Raw genomic sequence first — 18,944 nt, forward strand, 5'->3', positions numbered from 1 at the left:
GGCGTAAAGGTTTCTGCCACTCGTACCTTGCTGCTATTTTCCGATCACTACTCCACAATCGCGTTGAAAGCCTATTTTCTCGCATCTGGCGCTGTTTGCCCTGTTGTTCATCATGTACACTTGTTATGTCACTCAGCTCCGTTATATCAGCTTCTCATCCCGACCCACACTCGGATCTTCCTATTCAGCTCGTTCCTGCAAAAGCTGCTGCTCCCTAAACTTGTAGATTCGCCTGGATTCGTCGAAAAGAGAGCAGTACCTGCATCAGGGCAATGGAACAGAATGGAAAAATATGAATAATTTTTTGGGGAAGCGCTTTTTTGTCCTTTCCTTTCGTCTAAAAAGTCAACACGCGACATTGGTGGTTTGTTTGGTTCTTTCAACTATCTTGCTTTCAATCCTCCCTGAAGTGCGGACACCTCTACTGTTTGTCAAGGGCCCGGACAGCTGCTCATTCCTTCCTGGTTGACTCAACTGCCTGATGGTATCAATTATTTATTGCATGACCTGTGATGTAAGTCAGTAATGTGAAGTCAGAGGAAGCCGATTCTGGAAACGTACCTTTTCTCTCAGCATGCCAATGAATTGAGCAGAGCTGACGGCCAAGTCTGCACGGTCTTCGATGAGAAGACTTTGAGCCCACAGTCTAAGACTTGGGTCGCCGTCCTCACGCACAAGATATAGTGATGGTACTACGATGCTACCGCAGCCCTTGGCACGGTGGTCTCGGCTCTTCTCAACCACAGCACGTACACGCTCGTTCATCTCGCTCTCGACAAGAGGCAATGAAGTCTTGCCCTGCTTCAGTGCATTCTTGTCGTCAGTGCCGAAGACATCCATGACCAATGCGGGAACAGCATCGCGCCCAAGCCACAAGAATTGTGTTTGGCCATCATCGATCAGGTACAGACCGAAAGGAACAATGTTGCCTGAGGTCAAGTTGAGTGGAGGGGGCAAGGCAATGGCGCCAGTCGTTGGGTCGGGGAGACCTGCAGTCTCGGGCATGTCGTGCAATGAGTAGAGGCGAGGGTAGATGTACTGAATCATGAGAGGCAGAGGAAGTGTCGAGAGTAGACACAGGGCTGCAGATCGGAGATCGCTGGGAATCTGGGCTGATTTGCGAAGACCAAGCTGTGATTAGGTCAGTATAATGCATCTCAATCTACAACATCCAATACTTACGTTCTTGATAAGACCCAAGAATAGAGTTGGCAAACCTCTGAGGTTGACGGGGAATTGGAGACCACCGCCGCCCATGTTACCGCCAGCAAGCTCCTTCTTGTAGGTTTGAAGAAGCTCGATGATTTTGGCCTGGAGAGCATCTCTGGCGGCGTCGAGACCACTGGAAAGAGCTCGCTCGACTGCCTTGTGACTGAAGTAGACAGCAATAGCTTGTTGGTCGGCGCTTGAGTAAACGTCGGCCAGGTTTTGTGTAGTAGGGATAGAAAGGGTCATGACACGAATACGACGCTCGCCATTGCATGTTGTGTGCAACACACCGGCCTGCAAGCAGACGAACTGCTTTGTGACTGACTCATCAATGGCAATCTCGACAACGTAAGCCTGATCGCGAGGGAAGGCAGGGAATGCGCAAAGATCGGAGCTGCGGTTGAAGAAATTGCCGTAGAAAGTGCTTGGGCGCAATCCAGTGGTAGCTCTCACACGCAACACAGCCTCGAGACCGATCTCTGAAGACAGATAATCGCTGAACTCTGTTGCAAACTTGATGGCATCCTCTGTACGAGCTGCACTCCAAGCAGGGTAGAAGTATGTCTGACCTCCGGTGTACCTGGGCAGGTTGCTGAGAGAGGCAACATCTTGGTATTGTGACGAGAACAGGAACATGTCGATCGAGACTTGTGTTTTTGAGCACTCGACGGCGAAACTCTTGTAGAAGGCGTTGGCAGTCTGCAGAAGAGAGCTCTCCTTGCTTGTTCCGAGGAGCTTCTTGTCCTCTCTCATGTCAAGCTTACCGTAGCCGTGGTTGGGCAAAGAGGCAGTCAGGACAACCATCTTTCCGCCAACATGAGAGATCATCTTGTGACCAGCGCGCATAGCCGATCCCATGGCGGAGAGACCGTTCTGAGTGTTCTGGAACATAGACTGAAGCTTGCCGAGGAAGGTCTCAATGTTTTGGCGCGAATCGGCCAAGCTGACCAGGAGACCATCGGGTGTGGGTAGGAAAGGCTCGTCAAGATCGCTCACAACCAGCATGTTAGAATCGGATGTGCCGCTGTCGTCGCGAGGAATGGTGAAGTAGTGCAAGCTCGAATCAACAGCCATGAAAGCCAGGCGGGTTCTGCGGTCGGCGTTGGGAATGCGATCGAGAGATTCAGCAACACAGCGAGCAGCAGTTGCCAGAAGACCACTCTGAACCGAGGCGACACTAACGTCGAACAAGAAGAGGTATACCAAAGGTTGAGGGGCTCTAACCATGTACTCTTGAGGGGCGACAAATTCCATGACCGAGTAGTTGAGCTCGGGACGCTGCCAGCGGTCGATAGCCTGCTGCTTCATGTTGTCCCAATCAAAGGCCTGAGGTACATCGTTGGTCAGGTTGCACATGTTGCAGCGCCAGCGGTGGCTGTGGTCGAGGAAAGTAGCGAAGGGGTTGATGTAGGTACGGCATCTGCGACATCTTGCAATAACCTGATCGGGCTGAACAGGTACATCGTCTTCGGCATCATGGAGGGTAGCGTAAGGTTGGATGACGAGGGCGAACGGAAGCTTGGACTTCTTGAGGAGCGAGTTCGTCGAGGGAATTGCGTTCAATGTCGAGCGAACGTATTTGGGAGGGCAGTTCGCGTTGGGTGAGGGGGTAACGCTAGACTATTGTGCTTGTTAGTAAAGGCTTCAGAGCCACAGCGCGACTGACGTACGTTGGGAGGAAGAATGATCGGAGGAGGAGGTAGATCCAGATCCGAGACATGGAAGGGAGCACCCTGAACGCTGATGTCGACGGGCTGCAGAGGGTTCAGACGTTGGGCGACAGGGGCGGCTTGCTGGGGAGCTTGTGCGGGTTGCTGTTGTTGCGGTGCCATGCCCATCTGTGAGAACTGCTGTGTCATTCCGGGAACACCTCCGGGGGCAGCACCGTAGGCATCTGGGGGTTGGTAGCCAGCGGCGGGAGCGCCGTAACCAGGAGCGGCCTGTTGTTGCTGGGGATCAGGGTAGCCTGCGGGCTGCTGGACCGGGGCGCCGTAGCCGTAACCGGCAGCAGGTTGGGGAGCACCATAGGCGGCGGCGGGAGGAGGTGTCTGGGTCGCGGGCATGCCACCAGCATTGGCGCCGGTGCCGAACTCGAATGCCTGGCCGGCATAGGCTCTCTTCTTCTTTGCTGGCAGCTGCGAGGTGGGTACGGGGGTGCCGGACTGCGATTGGTCGTACTCTTCCTGCGAATAACCCTGGGCAGGGTATCCTTGGGGGTTGGCCATGATGGAGATGTGTGTTGCCGACTGCGAAAAGCTGCGGCGAAATAAGATGCGATCAAGCTCCGGGTTATATGACTGGTGTGGGTTATTGCAACCTAGCCAGATCGTCTGGCCAGCGTGGTTCCAAACAGCTCAACAGCCCTTGGCGTGCCCTCCCCACGTCATGCGGAGTGGGAAAAGGAGAACCATCAACTACGACTCCAGACCCTTCAGACCATCTGTTCATTGTAGGCAGCGACTTTGTGTATTGTCCTCCTTACAGTGAGGCAATGTAGATGTGATTGCCAAGTTGGTTTGTTCCACGAGCAATCTCAAATCAAGTCACAGGATGAATGCTGCAAAGTACTACTCCAACTCATGTAATCGATTGCAGAGTGATTGTATCTCTTCAGGTCCCTTCTCGCATATGAAATTTGAAGGCGCATATTATTAGTGAGACGAATGTCGCATTCGCTGGAGCAACTTGCAAGTTGAACCCTCGATGTACACCTATTTGAACCCGAAGAGCATCATGATTTGTTGTAGTGGCACGATGGTCAACGGCCAAAGCGAGCAAATAGAGGTGAGGCACGATACTAGGACGACGAATGCATTTTCTCGATTCCGGTATGGTCTCTGCTTATTCCGTATATCCACAGCTTCATCCAATGTATCCTCGTGCACGGTGCGACAAAGGACAGGCCGTGAGAAGATGGTGTATTGTGAGGACAGGGTGAAGCCCTTGACGTAAAGTCTTGGTCATGAAGCCCGAGTAGCATTCCGTCTCTTCGGAGTACGTGACTACGAATAGCGACTCGACAAGTATGTACCCTTCACTTCCCAGTCCTCAGACCAGAAAAGCAATGGGTAAGTCCGCGAGATAAATGGTAAAACAGACAATAAGGCGCGCGATAAAATACCAAAGCAAATAAGACAGCAGTATCTACAGCGTTAGTCTAAGCGAAACGACATATATGGTGAAAGCAAATCGATGGCAGTATCTACAGAGTTAGTCGTAGGTGATCGGGATAAATGGTAGGAATATAGCATTGACAAACACAGGTGTCAAGATAAATGGCAAAGTACCTATAGCTTAGCAGGCTCATGGCTCCCGAAGGTTCCATCTTGACTTTGCTTCCGCACACCCTGAGTAACGGGCCGGTGACATTAGATGTGACACGAGAATGTCCCTCCTCGCTCTCACAACGGGTAGGTACTAGTCCGTCACACTACGAAGAAGTGGAGCCCATTGTGACGGTACGACAGAGAATTAGGATTGTAGGATGCGGAAGAGATGAGAGAGAAGAGAGGAAGGATGGAGGGAGAGGCACCTTTTATACCTAGGAAGTAGACAGCCTGCTTACTGAGCAGATAAGCGAGAACGGTTCGACTTTGAGCTGTCGCTGTGAGTCAACAGTCGCTGTGAGTCAAGTGAGCAGTCGCTGTGAGTCAAGGCTATCTGGCCTATCCGCTGTCTTGAAGATGAGCTCCAGTGAGCAAGTTTATCAGGTTTGACCCCGCGACGGGACAAGTCGGAAAAGCTTCGAACCCGAGCCACAGACAGGTGTCAGGGTAGTGAGTCGACGTGACATATTCCTAGTAGTGGTACATGCAGATATCATTGTGAGAAGAGATTCGAGGATCGTGTAGAGAATTTGATTGTCGATTTCGAATTTTTGACTTGATATGTCCGGGAAAATGGACGCAGATTGGGTATATAACAGGCGCTAAGAAAGCAAGTGGTCGTAAGAGGATGGATAAACGGAGAACGACTTGTGTAGTCCTAGGTGGCTTGTTCATCGACATCCATAGGATCGCCGTACATGGCCGCAGTTGATGCTTGTGTAGTGGAGTCGTCGCAACTCACTTTCGAGAGCGTGATAAGCGTGGATGTACTGTCCGGTTCTTGAGTACGTCGCCGTGCCCTTGGTGGCTCGGAGCGGGCATAAGAGCTGTCAATACTATCGGTGTCGGTATCGGTGTCTTCTAGGACCTCTGATCGTAATCGCTTGCGGGGGTTGGGTCGGACGGGCGATGAACGAGCAAAGGAGTAAGGTCGAGAGGCGGGCTTCCAACGCATGCGACGCAGCCGGCGAGCAAAGGCAGCTGAATCTGGGTCTTGTTCATCATCTTCGTAGTCTTCTTCCATGTCGTTCGAGCAATCGACACGGGTAGCGTTTGTGACAGGACTGTCAACCTCTTCCAGCTCGTACGGACGCAGAATTTGTGCGTTGTCAGGGTACACCATGTCATTATCTGACAGCTCTTCAATGTCGAAATCGTAGTAATTCTGCGGAGCCGAGGTATACGTAGGCGGAGAAGACTGCCAGACGGCGATGGAGTCCGGCGCATACAGTGGCGCATGTTGATGTCCATGATAGGACGATTCAAGGGGAGACGACGGAAGACGCGAATCGGTCGCGGCATGGTTTGACATAACCTTGGGTAGGTCCCCGAGATTTATCAAGGGTAGAAGACAGCCGAGTCGAGATTAAGAAAAGGTCGAGATAGATGGAAGCCGTGAGTGAGAGGGAGGAGGCGGCATCATGCAGTGCAGGAGAAGAAATAACGGAGTCGCAGATGATGGATTCGTGTGAAAGGACACAGGCTCAAAACTTCATGGAGCGAGAAGTGCATTGGTACCTAGTTTTGTTGACTATGGCGCCTCTGCTGTAAGGGAAAGAGGCATGACGATGACGGAGCGCGGACGAATGATGGGGAAGCTCAGAGACTCTGATCGAACGCACGGTGTGGAGCTGAGTCTAGCACACGCAGAAGGGAATACTAGTACATGTTTGGTGATGGTGAAAGACCAACAATCAGACGAATGATACGGAAGAATGATTGAAGCAAACATTGGAGCAGTTGTTGTTCAGCAGGAAGGAGCCTCGGAGGGGGTCAAGTAGCAAGGTGTCCAAGCATGTTGCAGGCTTGGCGTGCGTGGAGACAAGGGGTCGCGGCTCCTGGATTCAGAGCGAAATAGACGTGGCAGTAAGGATAGCTGTAACTGTCCATTCCATCTTCAAACAACTCTCCCAATTCCACACCTTCAACCGCCCTGTCGTCGCCAGCTGCTGCAGCGCATCCGACCCTCTACTCTTCGGCAATTGCGCACAGCCCATACCTCGATGTGTGAAGCTGCGGCTTCGGCTCTATAAATACCTCCATCAACATGTCTTCCAACACATATCCCACCATGCTCACAAAGGTCCGCTTTGCTCCATACCGCTGAAGTGAGACCACATTCTGACTTGCACAGTTCGAGTCCAAGTCGTCGAGAGCAAAGGGCATTGCCTTCCATCCCAAGCGGTGCGCTTCCCAACCTAAACAATCTAGACCAACAGCATGCTGATCATACACAAGTCCATGGATCCTCGTCTCGCTACACTCGTCCACCATCCAACTATGGGATTACCGTATGGGCACCCTGATTGATCGCTTTGAAGAGCACGATGGTCCTGTGCGAGGTGTCGACTTCCACAAGACGCAACCGCTGTTCGTATCCGGAGGTGACGACTACAAGATCAAGGTCTGGTCGCTCCAGACCCGTCGCTGCCTGTTTACTTTGAACGGCCATCTCGACTATGTGCGCACTGTATTCTTCCACCACGAGCTTCCCTGGATCATTTCGGCCTCAGATGATCAGACCATCCGCATCTGGAACTGGCAGAACCGCTCGCTGAGTACGACAAAAGTCACCTCTCCATGCTGTAATGCTGTCAACTGACCACATATCATAGTCTGCACCATGACTGGCCACAACCACTACGCCATGTGTGCTCAGTTTCACCCCAAGGAGGATCTCGTCGTTTCTGCTTCCCTCGATCAATCTGTCCGCGTCTGGGACATCTCCGGCTTGCGCAAGAAGCACTCGGCTCCCACCTCGATGACTTTCGAAGATCAAATGGCCCGCGCCAACGCGAATCAAGCCGACATGTTTGGCAACACAGATGCCGTTGTCAAGTTTGTGCTCGAGGGCCACGACCGTGGCGTCAACTGGGTCTCGTTCCACCCTACACTGCCCTTGATCGTCTCGGCCGGTGATGATCGCTTGATCAAGCTCTGGAGAATGAGCGAAACAAAAGCTTGGGAGGTGGATACATGCAGAGGTCACTTCCAGAACGCCTCAGCCGCCCTGTTCCACCCTCACCAGGACCTCATTCTGTCGGTCGGCGAGGATAAGACTTTGCGAGTCTGGGACCTGAACAAGCGATCTTCGGTTCAGTCTTTCAAGCGCGAGAACGACCGCTTCTGGACAATTGCCGCTCACCCTGAAATCAACTTGTTCGCCGCTGGTCACGACAATGGTGTCATGGTCTTCAAGCTTGAGCGCGAACGTCCTGCTTCGGCCGTCTACCAAAACAACCTCTTCTACATCACAAAGGACAAGCAGGTCCGCTCCTACGACTTCACCAAGAACATTGAGAGCCCCTCGATGCTTTCCCTCAAGAAGCTTGGAAGCCCTTGGGTACCCCCGCGTGCTATTTCATACAACCCTGCAGAGCGCGCCGTTCTGGTCACATCGCCCGCCGACGGCGGTTGCTACGAACTGATCAACCTGCCTAGAGATGCTTCGGGTGCTGTGGAGCCCACTAATTCCCTGCGCGGCACCGCCACTTCGGCTGTCTTCGTCGCTCGCAACCGTTTCGCCGTCTTCAACCAGCCTAACCAGCAGATTGACATCAAAGATCTCCAGAACTCGACTACCAAGACGATTAAGCCTCCGCCAGGCACTGTCGACGTCTACTTCGGTGGCACTGGCTGCTTGCTGCTCATCACCCCTACTACAGTTGTTCTCTACGACATTCAGCAAAAGAAGCAGCTCGCCGAGCTTGCCGTGAACGGTGTCAAATATGTTGTCTGGTCTTCTGACGGTCTGTACGCCGCGTTGCTTAGCAAGCACAACGTCACAATTGTCAACAAGTCTCTGGAGCAAGTCAGCACTCTGCACGAGACTATTCGCATCAAGAGTGCCGTCTGGGATGACACTGGTGTCCTTCTCTACTCCACTCTCAACCACATCAAGTACACTCTCATGAACGGTGACAACGGTATCGTTCGCACTCTTGATCAGACCGTCTACCTTGTTCGCGTCAAGGGCAGAAGTGTTTATTGCCTCGACAGAGCTGCAAAGCCCAAGGTCATGACTATCGATCCAACTGAATACCGCTTCAAAATGGCTCTTGTCAAGAGACACTATGATGAGATGCTGAACATCATCAAGAACTCCAGTCTTGTTGGTCAAAGTATCATTTCTTACCTACAGAAGAAGGGTTACCCTGAGATCGCTCTCCAATTCGTCCAGGATCCTCAGACTAGATTCGAGTTGGCTATCGAATGCGGAAACCTCGAGGTTGCTGTTGAGATGGCCAAGGAGCTGGACCGCCCCAAGCTTTGGCAACGTTTGAGCACTGAGGCTCTCGCTCACGGAAACCACCAGGTTGTCGAGATGACTTATCAAAAATTGCGCAACTTCGACAAGCTCTCTTTCCTGTACTTGTCGACTGGTGACGAGTCGAAGTTGCAAAGAATGGCCAAGATCGCCGAGCACCGTGGCGACATGACCTCTCGCTTCCAGAACTCGCTCTACCTGGGCGATGTCCAGACTAGAATTGACATGTTGAAGGAGATTGATCAATACCCTCTTGCCTACCTGACGGCCAAAGCTAATGGCATGGAGGAAGAATGCCAAAACATCCTTGAAGCTGCTGGTCTTACCGAGGACCAGGTTACCATGCCTGATACCGGCAAGCCTTTGTCGACACCTCCCGTAATTGTTCCTACTTTCCAGTCAAACTGGCCCGTCAAGTCATCAGGTGCTTCTTCGTTCGAGAAGGCCTTGCTTGCTGATGGTGGTGCAGAGGAAGTCGTACCTGCCAGCAACGGATACGACGCTGACTTCCTCGAGGCTGAGACTGCAGTACCTGAGGAGGAGGCTAATATTGAGCAAGAGGACGACGAAGACGCTGCTGGTTGGGACATGGGTGATGATAGCTTCGCCGAAGCCGAAGAAGAATTCGTCAATGTTGAGACAGTGGAAGCAGGCGCTGGAAGCAGCGAGGCAGATGTATGGGCACGCAACTCACCAGTCGCTGCTGACCACGTTGCTGCTGGATCTTATGAGTCTGCCATGAATCTTCTCAACAGACAAGTTGGTGCAGTGAACTTCAAGCCTCTAGAGGCTAGATTCGAGGAGATCTACACCGCTTCGCGTACATTCTTGCCGGCCAACCCCGAGTTGCCGCCTATTGTCAACTACGTCCGTCGCACACTCAAGGATACCGACTCACGAAAGATCTTGCCTTTCATTCCCGGCGATCTTGAGACGATCACCACAACTGACCTGCAAGCGGGCAAGCAATCAATGCAGAAGAACAAGCTCGAGGATGGTGTTCAAATATTCCGCAAGATCTTGCAGACCCTGATTCTCAACGCTGTGTCATCGCAAGCACAAGTCAACGAGGTAAGCATGATGACCCCCTTGAGAACTTCAGACCACTAACTTTCTTCAGGCCAAGGAACTCATTCAGACCGCCGCACAATACATACTCGCCATGTCGATCGAGTTGACTCGTAGAGAGCTTGTTGGTGGCACTACAGACTTGAGCTCTTTCTCAGAAGAGGACAAGAAGCGGGCTCTTGAGCTCTCAGCATACTTCACTATTCCTGCCATCGAGCCCCAACATCAGACTCTGGCTTTGTTCACCGCCATGAACTTTGCACACAAGAACAAGCAATTGAGCAGTGCTCTGAACTTTGCTAACGCGTTGATTGAGAGAGGCACAAATGCTCGTTTCAAGGAGAACGTAAGTTCATACTGGTCGTCCATACATGCAAACACAAGCTAATATATCACAACAGGCAAAGAAGGTCAAAGCAGTCTGCGAACGTCAACCTGGTGATGCTGTCGAAATCGAATACGACTCGTTCGCCGAGTTCGACGTCTGCGGTGCATCATACACACCGATTTACAGCGGCGAGCAGAGTGCAAGCTGCCCCTACGATGGTGTCAAGTACCAAGTACAGTTCAAGGGAACAGTCTGTAAGGTGTGCGAGATTTGTGCCATCGGAGCACCGGCTAGCGGTTTGAGGTTGACTGTTTGATTTGCTATCGAATAACCAGGGGAGGCTTGGTAAGGTGTTGAATGGGTGAAAAGAAGCTGTGCTGTTTTTTTGTGTAGGCTATCGCAACCAGTATTCTTGCATAACGATTAGAACGGAATCCACGTCATGCGCGTTGCAGTGATTGCGCAGTCTCTGCCTCGTCGTAATTTTATCTAACGTTTTGATATGGTTGTTCGCCGTTTTTGTGGCGTGTGTTTCAACGGTCACCAGCCCTATTTTTCTCCCTACTTTCCACTGCCACGTGGGAAGTGCGACAAGCCGGATCTCGAATCTTCTCAACTCTTGATGGGTTGAATCCTCTCGGCATTTTGTCGTCTGCTCTTGCGAGCTTCACAAACCTCGAAGGACAAAATGGTGCTATTTCATCAAGCCGTCGCCAGCGAGCAAGTGCCTAGAGAACCTGGTATACGACGAGCCTCCTCTCGGCACCTGTATTATCATACGCGCCACCCAGCCAACCTCTCCAACGGGTTGAGGCCGTTAGATAGAGGGATAAGTGGTTTTCCTCCTATACTGCCGCGGTCGAGGCCCTTATAAGTATGTATATCTCGTGGCCAGAACCAGCTTATTTTCTCATCCACATCAATCACAACCCGAATATCTGTTCTTGTACAAGTCAACAAGGACCCGATCACCAACATCCGACACGCACACTTTGACAAGACAGCTGTGCTTCTTCGATCAGATCTACCACATCATGCGTTTCTCGACGGCACTTTCGTGTGCCTTTACGGCTCTTCTGGCCGGTCATACCATGGCTATGCCATTCGCCATCACACCTGGAGATGCAAACCACGTCGTTCTTACCGACAGCAACACAGTCAACACAACTCAAACGATACAAGCAGACGCAGTCTCAGCTGATGCATCCAAACCTAAAGTCAACATGTTCGCTGCTGCGGACTCGGATTTCATCGAGCTCTCATTCATCAACAAATTGTCTAGCTCGAATGTCAAAGCCTACGTTACAGGTAGAGATAGTAACAATGCTCTTGTCATGCTGCACCCTGACGGCACATGGTACTACCCTCCTGCAACAACGGCTACTACACCTCAGCCCGTAACAGAGAATGTAGCCATCCCTCTTGGCGCTCAAGGTTCAACCGTCAAGATTTCCCTTCCTGGCTACATTAGCGCTGGTCGCATCTGGTTTGCCGATGGTAACTTGCAGTTCTACACTGTCAACGCTGGCGGCAATGTCGCTCTGGTCGAGCCTTCAGCTGTCAACCCCTCTGATCCTTCCTCAGCTGTGAATTGGGGTTTCATCGAGTTGACCTATCTTGACACTGCCATCTATACCAACCTCAGCTACGTCGACTTCGTCGGCCTTCCCCTTGGACAGAAGTTGACTGCCTGTGACGGTACTGTCTTACAAGCACAAGGTGTTCACACTCAAGCTGTTGACGACATTTGCGCCGATCTTGAAGAGCAGACTTGCATCGATGGCTACCCATGGGCCGATCTCTGCGCCTACGATGCCAGCAACAATGCCCTCCGCGTCCTGGCACCTTTCGACTACATCTCACTCTACCCAAACGCCTTCTCAGACTACTGGACCTCCTACGTCAACGATGTCTGGAACCACTACACCACCACCCCTCTCACCATCGACACTCAAGTCTCCGCCGGTCTCGTAAACTGCACAGTCAGCGGCGACTACCTCAACTGCGCCGGTGACAACCGCGCCTATGCCAAACCATCCGCCGCCGACATCTTCGGCTGCAACGGCGGCCCCTTCGCCATCATCGGCAGCGACAACGATGTCCACCGTGCCGTTGTCCCTCGCTTGTGTGCCGCTTTCCACCGCTCCACCCTCCTCATCTCCGGCGGCAACATTCAGCCCATGTCTGATGTATCAGGCTACTACACCAAGAGCGGCAGAGCTGCAAACTGGTACAGCAAATTCGTTCACGACTACGAGGTCGATGGCAAGGGCTACGCGTTCGCCTACGATGACGTTACTCCCACCGGTGGAGTCGACATGGCTGGCTTGTTGAGTGTCGCCCAACCTCAGATCCTTGAGGTTACCGTCGGTGGTGTTTAATCACCTCTTCTTCTACCATCATCGTTCCGGCAACGCTTGATGTATTTATTATAATGTTCTGGAGGAGGACACTCCACTACACTTTTCTTGGAATATCTGGAGACTGGTTTCTTCATTTGATATAAAAATTTGGAGGAGAGATCTTTAAGGCAGCATAGAATTATTATTATCATATATATACCCCCTTTTTATGTAGATACAAGACGGGCATTTTTGACTTCAGAAAGAAGCAAGCCCGCGAGGAATTAAACATAATGAACAACTTTTTGACACAACAAATCCTTCTCCGCTATCATCTTTCCTTGTTCCCTTTATTTCGATCGTGCAAATTCCTCACGCCTTCCTCTTCCGCTTGCGATTTTCGTCTGGAGTAGAAAGTAGCAACATACCCGCAAAAGCGGAAGAAAAAAATCATCAGACCCAATACAAACGAGGAAACAACAATCCAACTTCCAAACAAGAACATGTGCCGAATAGAGCCACCCGAGCGGGGCAACAGCATATATTCCTTCGATCTGTTGGAAGAGGAAAGTCATGACAGGAATAGTCGGCAGATATAAGATAATTGAGAAAGTAAAATAGGGGTGAATTCATCCGACTGGTGGAAGAAGGAAGCAGGGACGACCATCAGCAAAAAGAACATGACTAATAGATCTTCCTGAGGGTCTCTTGAGGCGATGAGGTTGATTTGCTTGTTATGCATGAGGGGAAGAAGACATCTTGGTTACAGAACGAGAGAGTGCGGTGGTCATGTTAGACGGGAGGTGCGACTCTCACGGTGCTTGAAGAAAGAAAGAACGACCTGCCAAATAGCCTACCAGGCAGGGAAGCTACAACAACCTAGCGGTCCGAAAAAGCCGTGATGGGCTTATAAAATCTAGTCTATCGTGATACTGACAGTCCACATTAGCAGAACCTCGCATGGGATAAAACATCATTAGCAGAGTGTAAAAGTGTTTCTTTTTTGGCAATTATTTGACGAGAAGTGAAGTTAAAACGGGTAGGAGAGTTAGCATGGGTTGTCGATCAGACAACGAATATCGAACCAGCAATATTCATATGTCTGTCCATCAATCTCAATCCTCCCATGTTTTGGATTTTGTTCTTGTAAAAGGGCGTAAAAGTCGTTATTTTCTCGGTGACAAGTCTTTGTCTTTTTGACCGCTTTTCCCTCAAGACCATAGCAGCGGCGGTGAAGCCATCATGTACACAATCGCGTGCGTAGAGAGCATGCTCAAAACTTTTGTGTATGCCTGAACTCAAGCAACATACGTGAATCCTCCATGCTGCGCTACAAGGACAAAATATGACTACCAGGCGTTGCGCTCATCGGGCCTGAACTTGAAGTAATCGGGAGTGTGACAGGGCCGATGGACAGGGAGATGCTCATTACGCATCTCGGCAGCCTCGACCATGCGCAGCTTCTCAATCTCAAAGAGGTCATTGATAACAATGAAAAGCTGCTGAGCGTTCGCTTCAATGCGAGGCTTGACTTTGGGGTTGCAAGCGCCGAAGCGATCGGTGTGCCAGCGCTGACGTTCGACCTTCAGCAGTGCGAAGTAGGCCTTGCTGAACTTGTATGTGCCAGGCTTTTCTTCGATACCGGTACGAAGGACTTTGTCAAGGCTGTGGCCACAGGCGATAGGGACAGGCTGACCACCAAGAATCGAGGCGCTTGCACACTCTGAGCAAGTCGAGATGGGGAGAGCAGGCACACGAGTCATGGTAGACTTGTCTTTCAATTGCTCATCGCACTCCTGGCGCCAAAGTGCGAAAGCAGTGACGGGAGTTTGTTCGGCTTGCTGGGGAGTGTGCTGAGGCGGCGGAACGAAGGCGGAGTAGTCATCCTGCTCATAGAGAACGGAGCTGAGCAGCGACTTGTGGCGCGGACGCGAATGGGTACGCTGCTTCTGGGAGGCGTAGTACTGGGCCTTGTGCTCATAGATCTTCCTCTTGAACGTCTCAGGACTGTCGGGACGGGGTATTTCCGGGGTGCTCATGAAGCCTTCAGGGAGTTTAGGTCTGGAGAATGAGCTACGGCGATTGTGTCTAGAACCCGACGGGAGCTGCTTCTTAGGCATAGGTACGTGGGTGGACGATCGCTTAGTGCCATTGGACGAAGCGGTCGAAGAGTAGGAGGGCGGAAGGGAATCATTGCCAAAGTGCATGTTGTTGTGGGAGAGATCGTCTTGGTCGTCGTAGGCAGGTTGGTGACTATCCTTTCTGGCACAACGGCGCTGCTCTCTGGCACGGTCTTCATACTCGCGCATGAAATCGCCCAAGGTGGGAATGCCGACAACCGTGTTTCTTCGTCTGACGGGTGCTGCTTGGGTGCCTCCTCCGAACTTTCCCTGTTGATTGAGAATGTACTGCTCCCATTCAGCAGGCATCTTGGGAATGCCTCCAGCGTAGTAGTCGCCAGCGTTGGTCGAATTTATATCCATGATGTTGATGATTGAGTTGGGCCAGCTTTTCAGCCCATGCTTTCGCAGCTTTTGGCAGGTGAGAAGAATTTTCTCGTCGAAACAGGCACGAAAGGGGGGTCGAGAGACACGGGTGAGCGGTTTCGGATGCTGTGCTACTCGCACCACGGCTTTGGTTGTCGGTTCGACTGGGAAGAGGTGAAGGATGGTTTCCAGCAAACAGGGAAGCCACGTGATAGGGTGTCTATGCTGTGCAACACAATCTTTGCAGCCTCCGTTCGTCGCTGCGGTGTCGGCTCGCAAATGCCCGCAACAGCCTTGCGGTTCGTTATGAGACGCCTTGTGGTCAGCAAGAAGCCTCGTCGGGTCAGCTTCGTTGTTTCATTGGCCGCATCTGCGTCGCACTTTCCTGCGAGATGCCTTTGCCCGACTGCTTCGGGACCAGTGTCGACTACTGCTGTTTTCTGTTGCTAGTACTTCCATATCAAACACAAAAACGTAAGTTTGTCGTTGTCTGGCCTACGTCTTCTGGTACTTGAACCTTGTCTTCAGGCATAAGCAGGAACACACATGGATGGGTAGCCTGTAACCTGGCGCATCTTGCAATGCTTGCAGCGACACTGCATAGAAAGGGAACATATACAGCATGATGTTATGTTTCATGTCCATGGTCAAAGGTCAGTATATGCCGGAACACAAGCGATCTCAGCAATGAAGATACGCGGCTCTGCCCTTGTGCGGTTTACATCGACGATGCAAGCAGGGAGCAAGAACTCAGGTCGACAATTCGTGGAGCTACTGTCATGATCGCGTCGATCGATGCTTGAAAGGTTGGTCTGTCCAACTTTGACATCACAAAAGGACGCGCCTTTGGGAAGTCGCGACGAATGAAGTTGTCGGTGCTCCCAATACGCTCATGGGATTAGCCGACACTATGACCATCCGAGACTAGCGTGATCGATCTACGAATCGGAGAGAGCTCCCGAGCTCGGAGCTGGAGACCGAACATGTCAATTTACGAGTGACTTTCCTGGAGGGCATGTACCATCAGCGTCCAGCAAAGTGAGATGAAAGGCTTGACGAGCTTGATTGGAAGAGGAAGAAAATATTCCATGGTATCTAAGGCCTGAAAGCTAAGCACGATCCTCCTTTCCTCCCAAAGTCCCGTCTCCGCGAGAAAAGAAAAGATTAGTCGTTTCGTCGTGATCTACAAACACACTCAGTAAGGACTGTTTACGATATCGTTTCTGCTGAGATAGCTACCACGGCCAGTCTTTCTAGGAGTGGCCATGATACTCTCACGAGTTGGTCTCTGTAGAGCTCTTCTTGCTACCATGTTGACTTCGTTTGGCAGAGCAACAACAATGTTCTTGTCGCTACCGAAGCGGAAGTTGTCTGCTTTGACGTCTTCGGCATAGCGCTTGATGCTGTAAGGATCCTTGCGTCCGGCAAGAACCTTCTTGAGACTCCAAGTAATGATGAAGGGGCCGGTTGCAGTAATGATGGTTGTTTCATCGGCGTCAGGTCCGGTGTTGAATCTTGCGGGTGTGAAGGACAACGCAACCTTGGTCTCATGCTGGAACTGAGCGACGTGACTTGGTGTCAAGGCCAGACGACGTGGCTGAGGCTTTGAGTCCTTGGCGAACGACTTTTCGAAACCAAGCTTGCCCTCGTTCTTGCCATCGCTTTGTAGAGCATCGATGAGCAGTAGATAAGTGCGAGTCGTAGCAAGAACCCAACGACCGTTCGCAGACACATCAAGACCGATGATCGGGTCACCAAGGGCAGGAATGTGGGTCTTTGCGTTGATTCCAAGACGATCAAACATACGAATATCACCCTTGCTTGAGGCAACGGCGATGTATCCTTTGTCGGTAGTGGCTGCAGCAGTGAAGCCGTTCTTGGTAGCGTATTGCTTCAGCTCTGAATCAACAAGCTTGTCACCCTGCAGACGAGGATCGATACGGTACAGAGCGTTGTTGGACAGACCCAAGAAGGTCTGCTCGCCCGTCATCTGACTGAATTTCTATACATCAATTAGTCAGTCGTCTCGTACGAAGAATGTGATATTTTGGCATACCTTTTCAGGGGCGAAAGTGTTGACAGGGATGTCATCGTGCACCTTCCACTCATCGACAATCTTGCCGTACTCGAGATCCATACGGAAGAGAGAGTTAGGGTTATCGCCATCCTGCATGATCATGTTGCGGTCTTCAGCATGCAGCATGATCTTCTTGGGGTTGAACACCTTGCCGTTTGGTGTTTCGACCTTGGAGATGCTGGTAGAGAACTCGAGATGATTGTCGGGAGTGTGCTTGAAGACACCAATCTTGGAGCCTCTGACGACGAATGAGCGGTCGTGTTTGTAGCCGACGGCGAGCTGAGAGTTGACATTGCCGTCCTCATCTCTAGTGATGACATCGTCTTCTGACTCATCGCTGTCATAGTGCTCGCTTCTTTGTCCGTCGTCCTCCTCTTCTTCTTGGTCATAGTACTCCTCTTCCTCTTGTTCATCCTCTTCACGAGCATCGGCCTCTCTTTCGTCGTCCTTGTCTTCCAGGACGAGGTCGTTGAAGGCATCGAGGACGTAATCCCTCTCGGTATCCTTTGCCTTGAGCCACTTTGTTTGATTCGAGTGCTCCCAGAGAGCCTGCATCAGACCCTGTTGAAACTCTTCCAGAGATTCTCTCTCCTTGAAGCGCAAGAGCCATGAGAAGGCATTTCCATCGTCGCTGTAGTGATTGAAAATGAAGGAGAGGTATTCGAAGTTGAAGACGGGGTTGATATCAGGAACGACTTCTTGACCGAGCCAGTCTCTGTCGTTGCTGTTGAGTTGGAGCCAGTATTTCCAGTTGCCAATTTCCGTGACAGTAGCGTTGACACTCTCATCTTGTAATACGAAAGTACCGGACTGGAAGTCGAAGAGGTGCAGCTCGACGTCTTGGTCGGCCAAGGTCTCGCGAGCCTCAGGAGCCTTCGAAGCTGAAGGAGCGACAGTTGGAGCCTCCTCGTAGGCGCGAAGAGGAGCCTTTCCAGCTCTTATAGATAATCTCGGCATAGCGTCGCTGCGCTTGACTCCGGAGTTGGACTGGTTGAGAGATGGCATGTATGGAGTGGACGGGGGAGGCGAGATGGTGGGAGAGCGCGAGGGGCTTTGTATCGGACTGGCCTGTGGAATGGGGTCTTCGTGGTCGAAGCTGAACTCGCGCAGATCGTCGTCGGTAGCGAGGTCGCGGGGCTTGCGGTATTTGCGCTCGAACTGGCACTGGGCGGCTACGAGAGCGAAAGATGTGGCAGTTTCTGGCGACGCTGAAGAGTCGCAGACAAATTCAAACAAGTCACCGTCGTCGCCGCTGAGGTCAAGCCAGCCAAGAACAACTTCGCCGTCGTCTTTGATGTCAACACGGAAGTGCAGATGCTCGTCGAGAAGGAAAGTCTTTTCGTCCTTGTCGGAGAGCACGCCGTCAAGTCGGTCGTCTTGTGTTCCGTCTTCTCCTACAAGCTCTGCTTCACCCTCTTCGTAGACACGTTGGACAACGAGCTGGTATTGGTATTCCTGGCCGGTCCGTCGGATCGAGGCAGCAGCGTCTTTGAAGATGAGTTCGGAGTAGCCTTTGAGCGATCGGGGGCGGACGAGATAGAGTTGACCTTGTGGCAGTTCGATGATGGATTCTTTGTTGGCGTTGCCAAAGAGGTATTTGCTCACTTTCAGGCAAGATTGTCAGCTGTTTGCAAACAAAGTGGGAGTTCGCGGGGGTCTGATCTCACGCGATTTTAAAGCGAACATTTTGGCTTCCGGACACGTCTAGCAAAGATCGCTGTCGATACTACGGCCGTGAATGAATAAGAGGTGAAGCTGCGATCGGGCGCATCAAATGAATCTTGTAGGAAAGACGGCGACCTTGTCTGAGATGAACCAGAGCAAACGAGCGCCTCCAGTTC

General features: G+C 51.6%; 6 protein-coding genes across 6 annotated transcripts; 2 read left to right on the plus strand and 4 right to left on the minus strand.

The window, feature by feature from the left end:
• M438DRAFT_287934 (uncharacterized protein) lies at positions 1-3,468 on the minus strand. Its single transcript, XM_029901642.1, has 4 exons — positions 2,880-3,468; positions 1,183-2,829; positions 562-1,131; positions 1-507 (listed from the first exon to the last, which is right to left on the minus strand). Exons 1-4 carry the CDS (start codon positions 3,432-3,434, stop codon positions 496-498), a joined length of 2,784 nt encoding a protein of 927 aa, XP_029766213.1. The 5' UTR covers positions 3,435-3,468; the 3' UTR covers positions 1-495.
• Positions 3,469-5,118: 1,650 nt separating this feature from the next.
• Positions 5,119-6,048, minus strand: M438DRAFT_341733 (uncharacterized protein). The gene has a single exon (XM_029904572.1). It carries the CDS (start codon positions 5,845-5,847, stop codon positions 5,194-5,196), a length of 654 nt encoding a protein of 217 aa, XP_029766214.1. The 5' UTR covers positions 5,848-6,048; the 3' UTR covers positions 5,119-5,193.
• A 170-nt stretch (positions 6,049-6,218) lies between these two features.
• Positions 6,219-10,606, plus strand: M438DRAFT_287938 (Coatomer, alpha subunit). The gene is made up of 6 exons (XM_029901643.1): positions 6,219-6,618; positions 6,670-6,719; positions 6,774-7,093; positions 7,151-9,873; positions 9,923-10,216; positions 10,272-10,606. The coding sequence occupies exons 1-6, from the start codon at positions 6,583-6,585 to the stop codon at positions 10,512-10,514; spliced, it is 3,666 nt and encodes a 1,221-aa protein (XP_029766215.1). The 5' UTR covers positions 6,219-6,582; the 3' UTR covers positions 10,515-10,606.
• A 235-nt stretch (positions 10,607-10,841) lies between these two features.
• Positions 10,842-12,856, plus strand: M438DRAFT_341735 (glucanase B). The gene has a single exon (XM_029904573.1). The coding sequence runs from the start codon at positions 11,233-11,235 to the stop codon at positions 12,577-12,579; it is 1,347 nt and encodes a 448-aa protein (XP_029766216.1). The 5' UTR covers positions 10,842-11,232; the 3' UTR covers positions 12,580-12,856.
• A 1,033-nt stretch (positions 12,857-13,889) lies between these two features.
• M438DRAFT_330984 (uncharacterized protein) lies at positions 13,890-15,023 on the minus strand (the record flags this gene model as incomplete). Its single annotated transcript, XM_029903368.1, has 1 exon — positions 13,890-15,023. One exon carries the CDS (start codon positions 15,021-15,023, stop codon positions 13,890-13,892), a length of 1,134 nt encoding a protein of 377 aa, XP_029766217.1.
• Positions 15,024-16,075: 1,052 nt separating this feature from the next.
• On the minus strand, positions 16,076-18,879 carry M438DRAFT_341737 (vacuolar import and degradation protein 27). Its single transcript, XM_029904574.1, has 3 exons — positions 18,771-18,879; positions 17,083-18,707; positions 16,076-17,028 (listed from the first exon to the last, which is right to left on the minus strand). The coding sequence occupies exons 1-3, from the start codon at positions 18,787-18,789 to the stop codon at positions 16,222-16,224; spliced, it is 2,451 nt and encodes an 816-aa protein (XP_029766218.1). The 5' UTR covers positions 18,790-18,879; the 3' UTR covers positions 16,076-16,221.
• Between the last annotated feature and the right edge of the window lie 65 nt (positions 18,880-18,944).

This window comes from Aureobasidium pullulans, assembly GCF_000721785.1.
Source record: "Aureobasidium pullulans EXF-150 unplaced genomic scaffold scaffold_1, whole genome shotgun sequence".
In the NCBI taxonomy this organism is placed as follows: domain Eukaryota; kingdom Fungi; phylum Ascomycota; class Dothideomycetes; order Dothideales; family Saccotheciaceae; genus Aureobasidium; species Aureobasidium pullulans.

Excerpts from the sequence above, each read along its gene's own strand:
- M438DRAFT_287934 (XM_029901642.1), bottom strand. The coding sequence starts at position 3,434 with ATGGCCAACCCCCAAGGATACCCTGCCCAGGGTTATTCGCAGGAAGAG. Across the intron at positions 2,830-2,879 it reads CGATCATTCTTCCTCCCAAC|TCTAGCGTTACCCCCTCACC; the intron begins GTACGTCAGTCG and ends CAAGCACAATAG. Across the intron at positions 1,132-1,182 it reads TCTTGGGTCTTATCAAGAAC|CTTGGTCTTCGCAAATCAGC; the intron begins GTAAGTATTGGA and ends ACCTAATCACAG.
- M438DRAFT_341733 (XM_029904572.1), bottom strand. The coding sequence starts at position 5,847 with ATGTCAAACCATGCCGCGACCGATTCGCGTCTTCCGTCGTCTCCCCTT.
- M438DRAFT_287938 (XM_029901643.1), top strand. The coding sequence starts at position 6,583 with ATGTCTTCCAACACATATCCCACCATGCTCACAAAG. Across the intron at positions 6,720-6,773 it reads ATTGCCTTCCATCCCAAGCG|TCCATGGATCCTCGTCTCGC; the intron begins GTGCGCTTCCCA and ends ATCATACACAAG. Across the intron at positions 10,217-10,271 it reads ATGCTCGTTTCAAGGAGAAC|GCAAAGAAGGTCAAAGCAGT; the intron begins GTAAGTTCATAC and ends ATATCACAACAG.
- M438DRAFT_341735 (XM_029904573.1), top strand. The coding sequence starts at position 11,233 with ATGCGTTTCTCGACGGCACTTTCGTGTGCCTTTACGGCTCTTCTGGCC.
- M438DRAFT_341737 (XM_029904574.1), bottom strand. Across the intron at positions 17,029-17,082 it reads ACACTTTCGCCCCTGAAAAG|AAATTCAGTCAGATGACGGG; the intron begins GTATGCCAAAAT and ends ATTGATGTATAG.